This window comes from Strongylocentrotus purpuratus, unplaced genomic scaffold, assembly GCF_000002235.5.
Source record: "Strongylocentrotus purpuratus isolate Spur 01 unplaced genomic scaffold, Spur_5.0 spur5_contig_860, whole genome shotgun sequence".
NCBI classification, from domain to species: domain Eukaryota; kingdom Metazoa; phylum Echinodermata; class Echinoidea; order Camarodonta; family Strongylocentrotidae; genus Strongylocentrotus; species Strongylocentrotus purpuratus.
In genome coordinates, this window is record NW_022145569.1 from 419,491 (window position 1) to 441,302 (window position 21,812).

Genomic DNA, 21,812 nt, shown 5'->3' on the forward strand with positions numbered 1-21,812 from the left:
AATAGCCTAATGCATCTTCCAAGAATTACAAATATAAACAAATAAAGTAAATCAATCATCGAATTTAGAGAATGTAAACAGAAACTGTTAGGCAGCCCATGGCAAATCAGGTCAATAGCTAACGTCCCACTACAAACTGTAACCAGATATTTTCCTAATGTACCTCCCCAAAATTAATAAATATAAATGAATAAGTAAATCAATTACAGTCAAACCTGTCTATAGCGAACGCCCAAGGGAACACTAAAAGTAGTCTTTGTAGACACGTTACCTTAGTACATGTTTCAATGAGAAACCATTTTCAAGGGAAACAAAAAAATGTCTTTGTAGACAGGTGGTCATTAAAGCAGGTTTGACTGTATCAAATTTTGAGAATGTGACCTAGCTTTCCCTACCTGCAGGGCTCTCTGTGATATCATCACGGTAACGATCCTCAAAGACAATCGGAACAGAGTTTGCATCTCCGTCCAGCTCACTGCATTCAATGGATAGAGGTGGTAGAGTAGACCCATATGCTGATCCCCTCAGGGTCTGAACGATGGAGGAGTATCCCATACTACTCAGCTCGTTGAAGGCTAGGCAGTTGGACTTCGGGTGGCTCAGGGTGAAGAATGCCTCGGAGAATCGCTGCACCTGTGTGTGTAATAATAAGATAATAAAAGTACAGTTGTTATAAAGCGCATCATACATTTGTTAACATCTCTACGCGCTGTAGGAAAAATGAAAAAGAAAAAGTATGTACTGGTAAGGAAAAAGAAAATATACTGCATGGTAATGATCTACACAGCATGGTCAAATTCTACACAGAAGGACCTGTGTGTAGGATTTATTCACCTCTTATTGAAGAGATACACTTTTACAGATGTCTTGAACTTATCCATGGTATCTGTATGTTTGATATTCAGGGGTGATAGAAGAGGATTTGCGGGGAAAAAATGGCATCTAACAACATTCCCCCCTTTCAAGTAAGAAAATTGGGAAAAAAAATAGGGCAAAATAGGGACGAATAGAGAAAATAAGGGGGAAATCAGAGAAATCGGGAAAATCAGGATGAAATAGGGAAGAAAAAGAAATCTGGTAAAAAAAAAAAAAAAATCTTGTTTTTTTTTATTTTCTTTCTTTTTTAAATCGGAAAGAAAAAAAAAATCGGGAAAATAAAATAAAATCAGGAAACCGATTTAAATCGAGTTTTTATCAGGCCTGAATATTATAAGAGATAGGAATAGCTTGGAACATCACTCCATATCATCTTGAAGCCATAACAGTGTTAACTCATATACTTTAAGCAAAGTTAAAGCCCCTCTTAAAGTGTTGGGAGCCCCGCATTCGCCAACATTTCGATGGCAAAATTTCACTTGAATTGTGTCATAATGTGAAAGAGGATGTTATTTACGACACACTTCTGCAAAGATTTCCCCCCCAAAATTGTTTGTTTGAAGACAAATATTGATAAAGGAATACATACATTGGGTTTTCTGTTGTACGCAGAGAACCTAAATTTTGTATTCGTTCATCAATATTTGACTTCAAACATATTTGTTTTGAAAATCCTTACAGAAATGTGTCTTAAATGACATCCTCTTTTACATTATGATACAGTTTTAGTGAAATTTTGCCATCACATTTTTGGGGCTCCCAACATTTTAGAGAGGCTTTAAATGTTGAGAGTACAATCATCAGGGGCCCGTTTCATAAAACTTGTTATCTATAACAACTGCTAAATTTCTATGACAAATTTGCTCTCAGCCAATCAGATGCCATGATTTCAGTAGCTTATAACAGTAGCTTGTAACTTGTTATTGATATCAAGTTTTATGAAACAGGGCCCAGACTTACCCTGGCGTGATGGTATTTATCCCTCAGATGGACCCTGACCCTCTCCTGGCCTACCAGGACGTCCATGTACTTGGTCCAAACGAGACAGATCTCACCTGAGAGCTGAGCCAGGGACGTGTTTACTGATGCAACAATCTCCTCCTCGCTGTTCAGATTCTGTGCGTGAAAGAAGAATCACAAGATCAAATGCAAATCACTTTCATGCGCAGAAAAGGGGATACAGTTTAAAGAAACTACCAAATTATACTGTGACTCATATCACCAGTTTAAACCAAGGAAGATGTCTACAACATATGAGAAAGTTATAATTATTTGCCCCCTTTTTATCGCCCCCCCCCCCAAAAAAAAAAAAAAAAAAAAAAAAAAAAATCCTACAAAGAGATTTGGGCATCTTTACATCTCAATGTAACAGGTCTTTAAAATGAACAAACAAATAAAGACTGACTCATAATAGAGAATGTTAACAAGCAAATTGTGTGCACAATTATATATGTTGTTGTCATTTATTCAATTTTTCCAGATTGTGTGTAACAAAATAAGCTATTACAACATAATCATCTCTTTTACATTGCCTGTTTGTCTATCTATCTATTTATGTCTTTGTTTATCTAGGTCTGTCTATCTATCTTTCTTCCTGGTATAAATACAAATCATCAGGAGAAACATTATTACCCCCGTCATTGGATTCATTCTTACACAATGTGCACCATCTCCAATCCCTGAGGAGTATTCCTACCATATGACCACCGTGAGGGCATATGGTAATTTCCTTAACAATGGCTTTTGTCATCTTACCAGGTTCCCATTTCTCTCGTGGATATGGAGTGGCAAATGTAGGTTAATGCCTTGCCAAAGGACATTAGTGCCATGTCTAGAATCGATCCCACAACCTAAAATGAATTTCAAGTCAAGTCAAGTCGACTACGACACCTCTACATATGAAGATCTTAATTCCAAAAGGAGCTTAATCGAATTTTGATGAAAATTTAGTTATTGATATCAGAACATAGTTCACTTATATACCCGTCTTTCAACAAAATTATTTACCTAAATTTTGGTAGCAATTATGAAAAAATACACCTTCTAATATTGCTTTTCCGTAGACGCCTGTACAAAATCTGGTAAACAATTTCTTTTTTCTCCAAAGTTACAAAAATTGATTTAGCTCCTTTTGGAATTAAACTCTTCATATACGAATAAGTTTTGAATGAAAAGACTCACCCTGACAACTTCACACATCACATCCAGCCTCTCCCTGTCATTGAATTGATCTAAAAACAAAGTATAATGTGTGATATATGCAATAAGTGCTCTGGGTTATCTCCTGACAGTTTTACAATATTATACTCTCTTTAATACAAAGTAATACAAATACACATGAATTGAAATTCAAGTAATAGAAGTCATTCATATTATACAGTAGATTCTATTACCCATACATTTAACCTGATCAATAGTACATCACTATCTACTGGGTTTTGTAGTGTTCTTTCCTTTAAATTCAAAACTATGTGCCTGGCAGACATTCTGCATAATTACCCCCTGCCCCCCCCCCCCAAAAAAAAGAGGGGGAAAAAAAATAATAATAATACAAATAAAGAGTAGACATTTAGTCAAAAGATGAAGAAATAATACAAACCTATCACTATTCAGACAATGTATAGGGTGAATGCATCAGGTAGAGGGAGTTAGAGAAGGCCATTACTTTCAAGAAATGGACATTCACAGGCTGTGTACCCGTTTCTGACATTCTGCTATTAAGCACACAGCAATTGAAAAACACCTAGGATGTTTCTCCTATAAAGTATTTCCTGTCACATTTTTATCTTCCATACTTACCAACACAGAATTGTTGATTAGGAGGAAGGAACGAGATGAACTCATTGAAGCTTTGACACAAGCCTGTTCGGATCCGGAGTAGGAACTGACAGAGACTGCTGTACGTCTTGTAGGCATGGGCTAGTATGTTGGCAGCCACTGTGTATTTATCCACCTTTAATTAATGACAACAGAAATCAATAAATTGACCATTAGTGTTATCCACCTGTAATCGAAGACAACAGAAACCAATGAAGCGACTATTTTTGTTTATTGGTTAGGCGAGGCGTCAAAAATAAATATACCAGCCAGCGGCAGCTAACTGCACTTGTGCGTCCTGGCTGCATTTTTTAAATTAGCTCAGCCGGCTACCGCTGGCGGTAGGAAATTGCATTCAAAAGCATGCGCGGGCTGCCGCCTTTCGAATGGAAACCGAGCCTCAGATCCCAGCCTGGCGCAAGCCGGCTGGGCTAATAAGTGAAAAATAATTGCCCCAGCCAGGCTTCGGCCGTAATTGCAGCCTCGATGCGCCAATACGTGAGGCGGCAGCCTGCTGGTATCGATATTTTTGACGCCTCGCCTTAGTATGTAAAGCTTAGATTCTTTATGTTCATTATCTTGTTCTTGTTTTTATACATCCCCTGTATGAAACACATCTTTTACATCATCAATGAGGAAGAAAAATAAAGTTTATGACATTTCTGTGCAAAGCGAATTGGAGCTCGCAAGATACGTCACAGTCTTTTTTTTACCAATTTGACTTTCTTATTTTCAATCCGATTTTGCTCAAACTTTCCATGACCCGTTTCTCTCAATTTTCTGCTTCTACTAAAACCACTTTAGATAATTAGGGTGAACTTCCCTTTTAAAGCACAACTGGGGGTGTTTCGCAATGACTAAGATTCACTTTAAGTTGGACTTAACTATGGCAGGCCATTAATGCCACTGTTTGCTCTCACCATTTACTGGCATTGGTCTCTCAAGAGACATACTGTACAAGTCATGGTCACAAATCTACAAAATTTACATTTTTTGATAATTCGTCATTGAAGGAAAACATATTATCGAAAGATCATAATTGAGAGACCAATGGTGAGAGCAACCAGTGGCATGAATGGCCTGCCATAGTTAAGTCCAACTTAAATTTGATCTCAGTCTTTGTGAAACACTCCCCTGGTACATTTGACTTACACTGGCACTGAGAGGAGACCTACTTAAAAAAATCATAACTTTCTTATTTTCAATCCGATTTTGCTCAAAGTTTCCATTACCTGTTTCTCTCATTTTTCTGCTTCTACTAAAACTACTTTAAATAATCAGGGGGTGTTTCACAAAGATTTTAAGTCAAATTTAACTCTAAGTTGGACTTAAAAAATATGGAGAGCCATTTGAAGCCTTGAAATAAAATATATTCAAAAGCAAAAATTGAAGTATTTTAGACTTTTCATACATTCCACATCAAGAACACAAAATCTCCTTGACGATAGAAAATATGAATGATTTTGAATCAACATTTTATGCCTTTTAAAAAAGCTTTAAAAAAAAATAAATTCAAAGATGCTAACAGCTTTCCATAATTGTTAAGTCCAACTTAGAGATATGTTCAACTTAGGACCTTTGTGAAACAGTCTCCTGGTACATTTGACTTACACTGGCACTGAGAGGAGGCCTTGTCTGATTACCAAAGAGCACACATTCTAGGGTTGGTATAGGAAGCTGCTTGGCAGGGGAATTCCCTCCTGAGATCTTGTTCAGCCAACCAGACTTAGGAGCTCGAGGGACGCTACCAAAGCAAGAGAAATAAGGAAATTAAATTTAATTTTTAACATGGTAGCTTGTTTATTGTTGGAACAAATAGGCAAGGAAGTCCAAGGAAGAGATGGGGAAGTGACATCCTAGTAGACAGCACATTCCAGAAGGCATACAGAATTGCTCAAGATAGGAAAATAATGGTTTGAATATGTTTGTGAAGCCAAGGTCCTTAGGGACACAGTGACAGCTTAACTAAGCTTGTTTATTAATTTGGCTTTGAGAAGGGACAAATAAACATTCATAATATATAATCAGAAGAGAAACGTTTGACGTCACAACAAATGAATGGTAACTTTTATTAAGAATAACAAGAATTTTATTCTTTTACCCTTATGAAAAATAAATGTTAACTTTTTTTCCAATGATTCTTTCAATGTTTTTTACGAAAAATTAATATTACGTTCAAGAGGAATACCATTCGTACTGAAATCTACACAATGCTATGGCTACAAATAACTAAATCCTAATCTTTCAAAATTCAAGTAGTTCTTTCAAAGGAACACCTTCACCACTGATCTGAATTTGCTTCCCATTTCCATTTTGAATTTTGATTGTTTTTGACGTATACAAATTAAAGTTAAATAGAACCTCTAATGAACAAATGAAGACCATATTCATATTTCAGCAATCTAATTATTCTCTTGTTAGAAGAGGGAAATTCCCTAATAGATTGTTGCTTAGCTACTACAAGGCCCGTGGGATCTCATTGATCAAAAGCAATGAATAAACCAAGGTTCTGATTAAAAAGGACTGATACATCAATCATTACAATACTTAGTAGACAATATGATCAATTGTCTGATATTTATAAAATTTGTTTTTTCTTTCACAAACAAGTATTGGATATGATACATACTCCGGGGATAAATGCTCCGTAGTACATGTCCTGCACTTACATAATTCCTAACTGTGGAGGATAAAAAGACATTTTACACCAGTGCTGCTGCTACACTTCGTCAGGTGATAAAATATATTGTAAGCAAGCGTGTTTTATACGCTACGGGTGTAGCAGCGGCACACAAAACGTCTTGTCCTTTTAGATCCCTTGTTGACCATACATTGCGAGACAAACGAATGTCACTAGCGATATTATTTTCGATACTATATCCGCAATGAGTAATATATTTAGCATTAAGAATGATAATTATCATTTTCACCTGAAAGTAGCTTGATGCAAGCTGGTAATGGTGCCATGTATCGTCATAGAAACAGCAGACAGGTGGAAGTAGTCAAAGAGAACAGGTATGTGACTGTGCAGACCGGTAGCCAAACCCAGATGTAGCAGGACGGTACGACTGCTTACCTGTTCAAGAGCAGCAGGAGTAACAGGCCTGTTTGGGCAAGAAATGAATGGAAACCACTCTGAATTAGGAATCAATAGGTTTGGGGTTTTTTCATAAAGGAAAGCAAAATACCTACATTGTACATGTATACAGGGAAATTTGTAGAAAGTAAATCTTGGGAGGCACATTCATGCATATTCATATTCTGTAATGCATTTTTTGTATAAAGCCCATCTGCACTAATTTGGCCAGGAGGGATTAAACCTCCCTGCAGGGTCACTGACAGGTGGATATCTCAGCAAACCAGCTCTCAACATGAGAAAAAGGGGACATGGGGACCAATGGGTACCGATTAGGCATTGCTTGCAACATAGAGGGCGCAAGTAGCTATAAGTAGTGCAGTGGGGCTTTAAATCAAGATGGATGATAAAAAGAGAGAGAGAGAATGTCTGTGATACTTACGGCTGTTCACTGGTTCCATAGTGAAGCTCAATACCTAGCTGAATGTTGGCGTTATTGATGCACTCCTCGATCTAAGAGAGAGAGAGAGAGAGAGAGATAGACAGTCAGACAGACAGACAGACAGACAGACAGACAGAAAAGAGAGGGAAAGGGGGAGACAGGAAAGAGGTGAGTCAAAGAAAGAGAGGGGGAGGGGAGAGAGGGGGGGGGGGGGAGAGAAGGGTGAGGTGGAGAGAGAGAGGGGGTTAGAGATGAAAAGAAAGACAGAGGAGAGACGATGAAATGAAAATGAGAGATTAAAGTTGAGAGCAAAAATGACAGAGACCGAAGAGGAAAAAGAAAATAGGAAGAGAGAGAGACCAAACATGAATGTTGTATATACATGTATGTAAGGCAGATTCATGTTATGGATAGACATAAAGGGAAAGCTTCAATGTCAATGTGGTATCCACAGGCCGTACAGTGTAATCCCTGCGACATACATGTAATTATCACACATGACCATGAGTTGCTCTATAATCTCCTTTCCTTTCTCTAGTCACACTGTATTGATGGACTTTGTTGAGAACAGAATTAATCAGACCCTTTCATACAAAGTGTCATGACCTTTATTGTAACATATTGGCCTTCAGCTACTTCACACACTTCCCTCACCGTAGATACATGTACAGTAGTTGTAAAATCAAACTATGTGATGAGAATCAATATGACACTAGTAACGACCAAAAATATTAGCCTGCCTTCCTTCCTTCCTTCCCTTTGTCATATAACTGTATTGGATGATGGAGAAGAAAAACTGTGTGTGAGGAGAATTAAACAGACTAACACATTTGTCTTAAAGCCCCTCTATAAAGTGTTGGGAGCCCCGAATTCACCAAAAATTTGATGGCAAAATTTCACTTAAATTGTGTCTTAAAAAGTGAAAAAGGATGTCATTTAAAGGTACTACATGTATGTCCCTTTTGCAGGCCAAAAAATGAAAAGGTTAAATTCCAATGGCATTTGAAAGATACTACTAATTTAGAACTCCCCTTAAATAAGGGCACTTGAAAATGTCTTTAAGTGGAAAAATAACGACTATTAGTTGTCAAATCTACTTAGGAACTATAGAGCCAATAAGTAATAGTCTTGCTTTTCAGACCATTGTACCGCATGGGCGTACGTTTTATGCTGCGCAAAGATTCAATCAGTTTAATTTTGGCCATTACAAGAAGTGGGTTATTGATGTAGACAAATCCTTTACAGCTCAGTTTATGTATGTTATTAATATTACCAAAGAAGAAAAAGCCAGTCACTCTCTCAATACTGACAATAGTGTCTGACAGTGAAGTCTAGCAAGTAAACGGGTTTCCTTGAATAATTTGAATATTAGGATACTGCTAACGTTTAAATTTCACAGATAGGACATACATGACATATTCATAATTCCTGCAAAGTTCTACAGAATTTGAGGTTGGCTGCAAAAGGGACATACTGTACATTGTAGTATCTTTAAAGACACACTTCAGCACAGATCCTCCGCCCCCCCCCCCCCAAATGTGCTTGAAGACAAATATTGATAAAAGAGTACATGATTGGGTTTTCTGTTATAAGCAGAAAACCTAAATTTGGTATTCTTTCATCAATATTCAACTTCAAAACCATTTGTTTTGAAAATCCTTGCAAAAAAAATGTGTCTTAAATGACATCCTCTTTCACATTATGATACAATTCAAGTGAAATTTTGCCATCAAATTTGTGGGGCTCCCAACTCTTTAGAGGGGCTTTAATTTCCTATACTTGCCATCAAAATAGACTATACATGTATGTGAAGGGAATGACATACTTGTATGCATTTGCATTTATAGCATGCAATGTAATCAGACCCTTTCATACATACGAATGTACACATGAAGCATCAAAACCTAATACACTGGCTTCAATGCATTATTCATTACAGCCTTAATAATGAGACATCATATTACTCATCCCCCTTCATAATCATTCCATGGGGATACAAATCAATCACTTATTTTCCATGAAGATTGTTCAAGCAAAATGGTTGTTTGAACATTTAATAGAGTACCTTCATTCCTGTTAATATTTGATCAGATGTGATTTGATTTGATTTGATTTGTGAAGTAAAAATGCATCATACATTGTTTTTATCAAGACAATCGCCTACCAAGCATACTCCAAACTTGAAACTTAAACTACACACATGGATCCCAACTGTAAAGCCACCAGCTGATGGCGCTTCAAGTTCATGCATGGTCGATAGCTTTAGGGGTATTCACGCTTATGAAAATATGAAATCAATATCATTAGGTGGAATACCCATCTCTAATCAATTACACTTGCAAATTCAAGAAATGTTCATCCCAGGACCCAAGCATACATGTAGTAAACCTGTATAGTAGAGTACCATGTATGCAGGCAAAGGTGGATCTTTACAAGTTACTACTTCTTACAATACCGGTAAAACAACATTGACACACATATTATGACACGTAATTACCGGTATGTAAATTGTGTTTTAGGGAGACTACATGTACAATGTACATGTACATAATTATGTAAACTACATGTATACATGTACATCTACTACAGGTTCATATGTATTCTGAAAGAATTTACATTCTGTTAGACGTTTGTGTATTTCATGTACAGTACACCTACATGTATCGTATTTATACACATACACTGTACAGCGATTTTGCTGTCAGCAATTATATGTGTCATATTCACACAGAATGCACCCCCCCCCTTCTCCCTTCTCCTCCTCTCTTTGCTCTTTTTCTCCTTGGCCATGGGATCTGAAGCCCCAACCTTGTACTGTAAACCAGTTTTCATTTTCGACCCTTCGCATGTAATGCCTCAGTCACACCTTTGCATACTTGGCTTGCGTATTGCTGCAGATTTATGGCGAGCCGTTTTAACATTTATTCCTATTTTTTGATATCAAGAATTGAATTCTTGTTATCAAAAAATGAATTCTTGATATCAAGAATTATCATTGCTTTACAACAGATAATCATTTCTTGATATCAAGAAATAGGAATAAATGTTAAAACGGCTTGCCATAAATATGCAGCGATAAACGAGCCAAATACGCAAAGTTGTGACTGATCGAGGCATAAAGCAAGGTTCCACATCTTGCAAACAGAGCTATCACTCCGACTCTTAGCATGCATGCAGGCAATAATGAATAAGAAAGTACATATAGGGGATGAGTCATATCCTTTATATTATAGATTCAATAGCCATGGAGAAAGTGTGATGCGCTGTAGTCTCAAATCCAAAAAGCATTTCCCTCTATACATGTCCTCATTGCATTTATTTTATTTATTTGAATCCTTCTATCAATTTATCTATCAAAAATTGCACATAAATTATTATCTCAGATTCTCAGAGAAGAGAAATACATTGAAACAGAGAAAATGTAATGTACTTTAGTCTCAACTTCAAAATCATTTCCCCCTTTTACTCATTACATTATTTCCTCCATTTTAGGTAATATTTTATTAATCTACTCCTTAAATGGTTGATTATACATTGTCTCAGTAAAAGTAAATACATGGAAATGGAGAGACCCATTTCACAAAACCCTTTTCTAAATGACAAATGACAAAATCAGTGATAAATCTGCTGATAACCAATCAGAAGCAAGGATTTCAGTAGCTTATAACAAAAATGTAATTTGTCACTGATGACAAATTTTGTGAAATGGGGGCCCTGGAAAGCTCCCTAAGAGCTCTGAATGATGGAGATTTTCCTCTGCATAAATGCAATAGAATAAGAAATATATAAATTATTAAATAGTCAGTGAGGAAATGTCACTTTTAAAGCTGCAAATTCTAACATGAGTTCCTGTGAATTAACATTTTTTCCCAACACTACATGTTGAAGACAGCCAGTCACCAGACAGCATGTGTGAGTATAGAGAGAAAGGATTGGCTGGTCTGGAGGTCAGACTAGCTTGCTGTAGGCTGTTTGTGATAGATAATAGCATCTTCTTCCATTATTCAACACAATTTTCTTAAGGCACACAGACACCTCCGGGAGAGACATCTTGTAAATCTGGTTTTCATCTTGTAATCAAGGTTTTCACCATGGACTACACTAGTAATACTTCCTTTGCACATGTACATTGTACATGTAATAGTACATGTTGTTTAAGGACACACTTTTACGATTGATCTGTGATGAGTTCAGCTGTAATGAGGATTTTATGAAAATTGTTGAGGAATATAAAGCTATGGATTAATAATAGCTTATTGACATTTTGTATGAAAGGAAGGGCATAATTAAAGTAATTGAAGTGTACATCAGTGGCCTTACATATGTATTTCTAAAATATTCAAGAGTGTATTTGGTTAAAAGATAAAAGTTTAAAATGATAGCATATATATATTTAAGCCCTGTCATTATCATACATGTACATGTACATGTACATGTACGCTGACAATTGTTATTCATAATGGCACTGATCATTTGATGATTTTAGATTCTTTACAAGTGAACATCATCATCATTATCACTATTGTAATTATGACCACCATCATTGTCACTCTCATCACTGTTTACCACCACCACCACGCCGTCCTTATTATCAACAGAATGAGCACAGTCATCATTGTGAATATCATCATCATCATCACATTATCTGTTTGGAGCCAGAAGGGCATTAACTCATATAATTTTACACAAAGTTACCGTAATGCCCTCCTGGCTCCAAAGTCCAAACAGATGATATTCATCATCATCATCATCATCATCATCATCATCATCATCACCATCATCCTCAAATTCATCAAATTCATCATCATCATCAACATCATCATCATCATCATCATCATCATTATCAAATGCATCATCATCATCATCATCATCATCATCAAATTCATCATCATCATCAACATCATCATCATCATCGTCATCATCAACATTATCATCACCACCACTATATGGTCGATACTACATGTACATGTAAGATCATGATTATTGTTTATTAGCATAAATGTACTTTAGTCATCATCATCATCATCATCATCACCAACACCATGACCATAGTCACTATCAACATCACGATCATTGCTCACCAGCATCACCATCATTTATCACTGCTAATCATCAGTGTGAATACATCTCTCTCATCCTTGCCACTACTTTTTTTTCCCAATATTCTTTTTATTAGAGATTTCATTCAAAATAAATCATTCCATAAAATTCAATGTAAACAATTCCATACAAATAGATCTTCATTTCGTTTTTATAACATAAATAAATTACTCACAAAACAGTGAGCAAAGAAGGAGAACAATGGAATGAAATCACTAAATTTTTCTAATAATAATAATAATATTACACTACACTGTACATACCTTTGTGCTGTCCACTAAGAGATACACTTTGAAGAGAATACAATCATCGAGCTGGACCTCCTCCTTCTTATACAGAATCTGAAACGTCTTAGAAATCGCCAAGTTGTCTTGAGTGATGCAGGGTGGGGCAACCAGCTCAAAAGCTACAAAAGGTCATAAAAAGAATATTTCATGGCATTAATATATATGAATATTACTCCATGTTTGTAGTGACTTCTAGACCCTATGTTTTTAATCATCCCTTTATGCAATGAGAGCCGAAAATATAACAAGAAATGTATTGACATGTAAAACCACTGTAACATGAACAGCACAGAAAATAACTACAGTGAAACAAACACTCAAGAGAAACATGTAAAGTGGTCTTTATATGTACATGTAGGTGGTCTTTATGAACAGGTTCCTTTAGTATATGTTTCAATGAGAAACCATAATCAAGGGGGGATGTGGTCTTTATAGACAGGTGGTCTTTCTTTACAGGTGTTCACTAATGCAGGTTTGAATATACATGTACAGACTGTAACTCTTAAGCATTATTTACATGATGCAGTAAAGCCATCTAAAATCAGTTCAGCAAAATAAGCAAAACAAGGGTGAACATTGTAAAAGACAGATTCATGTACATGAGTATGCTTTAATAGGGGCCTTTGCTACCTGTAGGTATACCTTCATCTCATTTCAACCCCCCCCCCCAAAAAAAAAAAAAAAAAAATGTTATTCACTTGAAACGTGTAAAAGCTCATACTTTTTGCCATGTTAGTTTACCAAATCAAATTTGAATGAGCCTTGAGTAAACCAAGTTTCAGAACACCTTGAATAAAAAACATATTACAAGTACATGTACATGTACATAAAACGTACATGTACATGTACACATACACCTGTAAAATTAATTGTCACCGAAGTAATTCCTACCGATCATCTTTTATCGTGATCATAACAAAAATATGCATTTATTATCTGGGTCAAGTACATGTATTTACACAGTACATTTAAACATGTGTACTGTACATGAACAAGAGTTTAGAATAGCAGGAATAAGAGTGAAGAATTGACAATCAACATGCAGTCCTCATCTTTCTCATATTATTGTTTGTTTGTTTGTTTGTTTTGTTTTATTTCCACTTTTTCATATCAATACAAAGAAACATACAAATAAATATGATGAATAACATGTAAGTTTGACAAAATTTGTTTCTAGTTAAAATGAGAGTTTCATACAAAAGGAAAAAGCAGGAGACCACTTGTCGTAAGCGTAAGTGCTTGAACATGACCGTGGCCTCTGCCGAGTTAACAAAATAAAAGAACAACCCATGCAACTGCATTGTATTCAATGTTAAATAAGATATAATTGAAGTGATTAAAAGTGAGCATGGCTGAATTAATTTTGAGCGAAAATAACAAAACAAATTTAGTGAAATATTTCGTGTTGAGAAGTGCATTTGTGCAAGGTGCAAAAATTTATCTTGGTGGAATAAAAAGAGACTAATACCGTGACATTAATTCGTCCCTGTTTTCACGAAGCGACGGCAGTGAGGAAAATCGTAATGCAGAGTGAATGCAATTTTTTTTTCACTACCGCCACTTCGCGAAAACAGCGACGAATTGTGTGTTGGTTTCAGTTACGGGTGATAATATTAAATGCATGCAGGGTCCATTCCTGTTGACAAACAAAGACAGAACAATTCAAGACATAGCAAATTAGATAATTTTTAAATTTCTATGTAAGATCTAATAAACTATACTGAGTTAACAAATATGCTTTCAAATAAGCTTTAAAAGAATACAGGGAGGTCCTAGTTTTAATATGGTTTGGTAAGTTATTCCAAATATCTGGTCCATGGTGTCTAATTGATCGTAGGGCTAAACTAAGTTTGGGATTATTAAGATGGTAATCATGAGCATGTCGAGTTAAATATGAGTGTACGTTTACATTTAATAAATAAAAGTTTAAAAAAGATGCTGGAAGAGTTTTGGAAGTGTACTTATACATAAAAATGGCAGATTGGAGCGTATGTATCATAAACCTTTAATGTTTTTAATTGACTAAATAACGGGTTCGAATTTGCAAGATAGTTAGAGTGTGTACAAATACGAATTGCTCTCTTTTGCAAAAGAAATATTGAGTTTATTTTAGTTTTACTACAGTTTGCCCATATAATATTACAATATGTTATATACGGTAAAATTAAAGTATTATAAAGAATAAACAAAGATCTATCATTTATCAAACCTTTAATTTTATATAAAATACCAATATTCCGGGATATCAAAATATTTATATTATGAATGTGTTCGTTCCAAGACAAATTTGAGTCAATAATAACTCCTAAAAATTTCGTCGATTGTTTTTCAACCAGGGACAAACCATCTATAAACAAATTACATTGTGGTTGGTCCTGGGAGTTAATAGTTCTAAAACGGATAAAATTAGTTTTACTTATATTTAAGGATAATTTATTACATTTAAACCATATTGAAATATTACACAAATCATGATTTACAGTATCAACAAGTGTATCAATATTTTTGTGTGAGTAAAGTATATTTGTATCGTCGGCAAAAAGAATGTAAGTTAGAGTATTTGAAGATTTTATTATATCATTTACATAAATCAAAAATAAATTGTGTCTCGCACCGTCCTGCCAATCTAGAATTGATAAACACTTTCATCTCAGGACTTCTGTACAGTCTATTTCCATCACAGTCACATCCTTAATATAGACCTGCATCATGTCTGTCTAACCTTACCAGCCTGAGCATTTACACTGCAACCCAAAACTCTGGGGTTGTCTATTTCTAACATTCCAGAGTTTGGCTGGAAGTTGCTAGGCAACTGCCCTTAAACATGATGAAAAAGTCAATTGAAAATACAACTTCTGGAGTGTGGCCTTTTGAAACTCTTGGCAAAAACTACTCTAAAAACGCTGGTGAATTATTCAAGTTTTTGACCACTTTACAATCCTCACTTCTTTCTGTGCATTGTTGCAGGTGCACTGATATGCCGTACATGCACAATGGCCCGAATTCACAAAGGAGGTTTGTCGACAAACCTTGGTTTTTGTACGTCATATGACGCGTTTTACGTGTTTTTTACAAACCTGGTTTGAAAAGAACAAAAGGAGGTTTGGCGAAACAAAAGGAGGTTTGAGCTCAAACCTTGCTTTGTGAATTTGGGCCTATATGTACAACATGTACTCCCCGAACCACCAGAATGATTTGATGGCAAACATACACCAAAATTCTGGATTTAGCTCAGGCTTCAATCATAATTATAAACATTAAGGCCAGTCAGGAATCCCATGACTCTTACAAGCCGATCACCTGCCTGATTATCAAGATAATTATGAATCAAAATCAAAATATGTGTTTCCTAACGGTTAACATAACACTACAGTCTATTGGGGAAATGAGTATGGTAAAACTGATCACTCAAAGATTTTTACTTTTCTTAGGCACTTCATGATCATTTTGAAGCACAATTTTTTTAGGGCTTCAATATTACATCAACTCATAGACACGGATAGTACGTAGGGCCGTGCATCTCAGATTTAACATTGTTAAACGATGCCTTTAAATCAGGTTGTGTCTTTTCTTTTTTGCAGTGACAATGGGGCTACTGATGCACTTTTCCCTTCAAGCACTTCTATCCCATGGAAACTGATTTGTAACATTCATGACGGTCTTAACAAGCCCCAAGGGTACATCAAATTAGATACATTGGACATAATGTAATATGGGAGATGTGCGCTTCCAGTATACATGTTCATGTAGAAAGTTATGCAGCATATCACGAATATAGAATCAAGAAAAATGTGTCCCAGCAGCCTCGCCATCCAAAGTGAATTAATTAATGTAAAGAATAAGGCTTGTTCTCTTGCTTGCGATGATGAAAAATTTGATGAAGACATTTTTTTAATGAAAAAAAACATTAAAAAGGTTCTGTCCGCAAACTACATGTACATGTAGGAGGAATATACAAAGGCCAACCAGTATAAGGGTCTTCAAGAGTTAAAATTACAAAATCACTCAAACAGTTTCCATTTACATTGTACATGTAGGTATAGTGTGTAACAAACAAGTTTTCATTTTGTATCAGACTGTATTTTTGGCACTAAAATAATGTTCAATTGTTTAGAACAAATTTAATTTTAGATTTTTATTCAGATTTTCACTTTTTTAAATATTCATTGTCATGGCCAGAATGATAATTCTACAAATAGAAGGGTTTGTCACCCCCCCCCCCAAAAAAAAAAAAACAACAACAACAACAACAACAACAACAACAACAACCAAACAAAATGGTTTTATCACATCCTCATCAACATTTACAAGAAATTAAACCTTTCAACTTGAATAACTCAAAAGTGCTTCATTCAACTTACATGTATGTAGTTATAATTATCCTAAAAGTGCAAATCTTCAGTATCATTTCTTTTTTCTGTCTTGATTTTGTCAACATCACTTTGGTGTGAAATATCTGTAATGAATGATTTCATGGTTAAAAATGAATTGGTTTCTCAAAAGAAGACCAAAAACCAGATCCCAAAAGTGGTCATACAATGTCACCTCTCCAAAAACACAGGAGCATAAGAAAAGTAAATTTTGGTATTAAAGCAAGTCACATCCTTGTGTGGAATGCCCCAAAATAATGTACAAGTCTGGACCTTGTACAGATATAAATGGCAGGAAGTCATGTACATCCTTCCCAAGTTATCCAGAAAAGTTAATAACCCACTAAATGAGAAAAGACAATGTCATTTCTGTTTGAACTGCCAAGATTACTGTCAACACATACAAGTCTTATCCCAATCATCTAGATAGCAATAGTCTTGGCCCATTCAGAAGTAAGCTGAAGAAAAACAAAACGCTAAAAAATGACCATGATACAGTGTAGAGCACTTAATTCTTCAAGTACTGTATGTATCTTCAAGGGATAGGCTGTGTACAGTAGGCAGATAGTACTGTAGGGGGCAACTACTGCAGAACAGCCACATGGGTTTTCCCCCTTTTTATTAAGAACTCCAATACAATATACAGCCATACAAATCCAGATTCCATGAGAAATCACAATATTTAAAACAAGTTTAAGATTTCTCTAAAAAGGTATTTATGTTAAAATTGTATACCCACGAAATCAGCCTTCAACACTACATGTACTTTTTTGCTTCAGGATTGATTTTTTTTTATTTTTTTTTTTATAATTTAAATGATTTTTTCTTGTAATTCTCTCCTTTCCACTTTTAAAAAGCGCATAGGGACATGCTATCCTGTAATGTGTTATGCTCTATAAAATAACTGAGTATTATTATTATTATTATTACTACATCTTCTTACCTGGTATCTTAGGCAGGAATACTTCATATTTCAGAGGAGTCTTTGGAGGAACCTTGATAAAAGTATGAAGATTGTAGAATCTGTGAACAAATAACAAATGAATACTGTAAGACCATGTACTCTGCCAGAAGAAAAAAGAAACCTCAGAGCTATTCAAGTTATATTTTTTGTGATAGTAATACATGTATGTACAGCGCCATGAGCGTCAGAGCCTGGCGGATACCGGCGCTATATAAATATCCATATTATTATTATTATTATTAATACATGTAGCTCTGAATAACTAAACAAACTTGTAAACACACAAACAAAATGGTTGTAAAAAACTGGAAACCTTAGAATAGGACCTGTAAAATGACTAAAATTGTTACACAAAAGAATATACATGTATATGGATCACATAGTAAAGGACCTATTTCACATCTTTGTATTTGATCACCAGAATTAGCGTCGTTCGTGCGTTGACTGTTGTGCAGGTACAACACTAACACCAAACTGGAAATCAACATTATCCCTAGGGGCTAGTGTTAGTAAATAGGACATTTGCACATAAAATATTAACACCAGCCACAAAGGTCGGTTCAGCAGATGACAATTTTGCAAAATTGATAACACTAGCTACCGGAAGTTGACGATATGAGAGCCTTAACACCAGCTGATTTCCATTTCGGTGATTAGGGCTAGTGTTAGTGTTTATTAATCACTAACACCAGCCATAAACACCCAACTTGAAATCACACACATTACATGTGCAATTCCACAAACTCTAACTGGGTACAGTTTCCAAATAGTTAATATAGTAAACATGTGATAGGGAAGCTTGTGATAACAGATTTTTCTCCTCATGAGAGCAATTAAGAATAACATTTCTTCTCTGGTTCTCTGGTTGGTTCTGGATTTTACTCCGACAAAGCGGGATCCCGCATCACGTCAGAGGGCTGACCTGGGGGTTGACCTGGTGGAGTTATTTCCGATTGGTGTTTGTGAAAAAATCGCAGAGCCTTTTCTTAAAAATGTCTATGTTTGGGGCGTCTAGGATGTCTTTAGACAGGAATTTTATTTAGTTACAGCTGTAGGAAAAAAGTTTAATCTGATGATGGGCAATCAAATCGTGTACAGGTATGCATATTGTTCCATGTTGAAGCGCAAAGAAAAATTTGATTTAATAGGTACAGTGTGTACATGTATATCAAGCTGTTTTAAAGGTACAATGTCCCTTTTGCAGCCAACCTCAAATGCTGTAGAACTTTGCAGGAATTATGAATATGTCATGTATGTCCTATCTGTGAAATTTAAACGTTAGCAGTGTCCTCATATTCAAATTATGCAAGGAAACCCGTTTACTTGCTAGACTTCACTGTCAGACACTATTGAGTGACTGACTGGCTTTTTTTTCTTCTTTGGTAATAACAAACATGAAAAGAGTTGTAAAGAGTACATGAGCATTTGTCTACATCAATAACCCACTTCTTGTGATGGCCAAGATTAAGCTGACTGAATCTTTGCGCAGCATAAAACGTATGACCATTCGGTACAATTGTCTGAAAATCAAGACTATTACTTTTGGGCTCTATAGCCCTAAAGTCGATTTGACAACTAATAGTGGTTATTTTCCCACTTGAAGACATTTTCAAGCCCCACCTTTTTTTAGGGAAGTTCTGAATTAGTATTATCTTTCAAATGCAGTTGGAATTTCATTTTTTCATTTTTTTGGCCTGCAAATGGGACATAGTACCTTTAAAAGAAAGCACTCACTACATTTTTAAAGAAAAATATTGTTTAAATGAATTAGATAATAACTGCTGCATCCTCCTCCACTATACATACATGTACAAGTATGTACTGTACATGAACGTCTGACAGTACATGTATCCTGTGTAAATTAGGAATCGGTGTTGACATAATATCAACATGAAGTTTCACATTATTAATTGAATTTATTGTATGTGGATTGTAGTAGGCATGTATAGACACAGTCCAACCCTTCCTGCATGTACTCCCACCCCACAACAAAACTTTGAAATTGACAGTAATTTCATGAATTCATTTGTGTATAGTATCATGTGAATGAAATCTGCTTGCCTTTCAAGCACTAGTATGAGTCATTGCCTTGATTTAGAAAGAGTTGATAATGCCTTAGTCATGTGCAATGTTTTGAACAAGAGCAAAATAACACTGAGTTCATATAGGAAATCTATTTATTCAGATGGTCAAATTTCAGCCAATACTTAGCAAATTCAATTGGTTTTCGACATTTGGACATTATTTTTTATGCTACATGTATTTTGGAAAATCAAGTTCAAATTGAGAAATTCAACAACAAATATTTTGATGATGTTACACTTCACCACTCTATAGACGGGTTCAGCAGTACATTTTATCTCTCCCCCACAGGAAAGAACTGATCAATACAATACAGATTTGGTTTGAACTAAAAATAGAATCCATCATGGATGAATCATGAACTTACCCTCTTTGAAAAAGATCGATGTTATGGAAGCGCTCCAACTCCACCGCAAACTCTATGGTAGCTTGTAAGTCCAACATGATGGCTATGGACTCGTACAAACATCCAGCTCAAGCCAAGGCCGTATTTACACAATGTGTATTTCCAAGCGAGACATCATTCCTAGTCATTAAAAATGAACATAATGCATACATGTATAATTATTTTTTAATAATGTAAATCTTCAAACTAAAATGACATACCTGTAGGTATCCATGTACACAGGGTCTACATTAAATTTTACAATGGATCATTTTTTGCAATGCACTTTCTTTAAAAAACAAATACATCTCTCGCCCTCTCTCACTTAAATTCAAAGCCACTCGAGTGGATCAGCAAATGAGAGCGAGTAAACTCACTGTACAGCGCTCAATGCGCAAAGTCCTTCGTGATATGATTATGAATCCGCTAATCCTAAAAGCAGTTGGGGCGGGGGGGCTGGTTCGAGAATGAGGATCGTCCGCATAAACAAGGGCATCGCTAACGTGCACGGTGCAGATCGAAAATATGAAACGTCTGCGAAAATGTGAACGATCCTTATTTTGTGGATCTGTCTCTCTGCGTTTACGAAGACGATCATCGTTTATGACGATCCTTATTCTTGGACCAGCGCCCCTAGGGCTAGGCCTACTGAAAAATAAAATGACATTTTTAGTCCAAGTTTGCAGGTTTGGTGGCACGATTGTGCCACTATAGTTTACAGAGCAGACCCTATCGTCGGCTTCTGTCTCTAAAGAGAGGAGCCGACCCTACCAAAATAAGATTAAGAGGCTAACGAACGAAAGAGACAGACATTTTCGGTCTAGGGGCAGGGCTCCATAGCTATACCGTATAGACTAGGTATACCTACGGGGCCCGCTCCCGGAAGGTTCGGTGTCTGATCTGAGCGCTTGAGCAGCGCTGAGCAGAATCTTCTCTTGCAGAGCAGTAAACTGCTCGGCATTCAAACCTAATTTCTACTAGTCTAGTTAAGTAAATCTGCTTTATACTCACTGATAATATTTCACACAAAATAACGACTTCCCATACAAGTGATTGGATACATTTAATAATGAGACGACTGCTAATTCTCCTCACAGATCAACATCTCTAGAAAATACTGTCAAAACATCAAAATTTAACAGGGAGCCCGAGACGGAGAACGAAAGCAAAACAGCAAATTAATATGTAAATGCTTTGCTGCCATCTACGGTCCCTCATATCTGAATTGCCAAGTGATGAAAATGATTGATTTTTTATTTGATATGATTTTTTGTTTGTTTAGAGACAAATAAATTATGTGTAGGCCTAGGGGAGAGCGGAGTGAAGTGGGATACAATATCATGATGCGGGACTTTGTGACTCGGCAAATATTTATAGCATCCTATACACATTTATGCTTATAGAATGTAACAC

At 35.8% G+C, this 21,812-nt stretch overlaps 1 protein-coding gene across 1 annotated transcript in view; it reads right to left on the bottom strand.

Moving 5' to 3' along the window:
* Positions 1 to 21,563, bottom strand: part of LOC115929500 (protein FAM135A-like) — a 33,570-nt gene extending 12,007 nt beyond the window's left edge. Inside the window, exons 1-11 of the mRNA XM_030998549.1 lie at positions 21,411 to 21,563; positions 20,382 to 20,540; positions 17,912 to 17,991; positions 12,575 to 12,717; positions 7,212 to 7,282; positions 6,624 to 6,797; positions 5,305 to 5,437; positions 3,676 to 3,829; positions 3,058 to 3,107; positions 1,837 to 1,992; positions 396 to 633 (exon numbers count right to left, since the gene is read on the bottom strand). Of these exons, the coding sequence (XP_030854409.1) occupies positions 396 to 633; positions 1,837 to 1,992; positions 3,058 to 3,107; positions 3,676 to 3,829; positions 5,305 to 5,437; positions 6,624 to 6,797; positions 7,212 to 7,282; positions 12,575 to 12,717; positions 17,912 to 17,991; positions 20,382 to 20,458 (1,276 nt within the window). The 5' untranslated portion in view covers positions 20,459 to 20,540; positions 21,411 to 21,563. The remainder of the gene's footprint in view (positions 1 to 395; positions 634 to 1,836; positions 1,993 to 3,057; positions 3,108 to 3,675; positions 3,830 to 5,304; positions 5,438 to 6,623; positions 6,798 to 7,211; positions 7,283 to 12,574; positions 12,718 to 17,911; positions 17,992 to 20,381; positions 20,541 to 21,410) is intronic.
* Between the last annotated feature and the right edge of the window lie 249 nt (positions 21,564 to 21,812).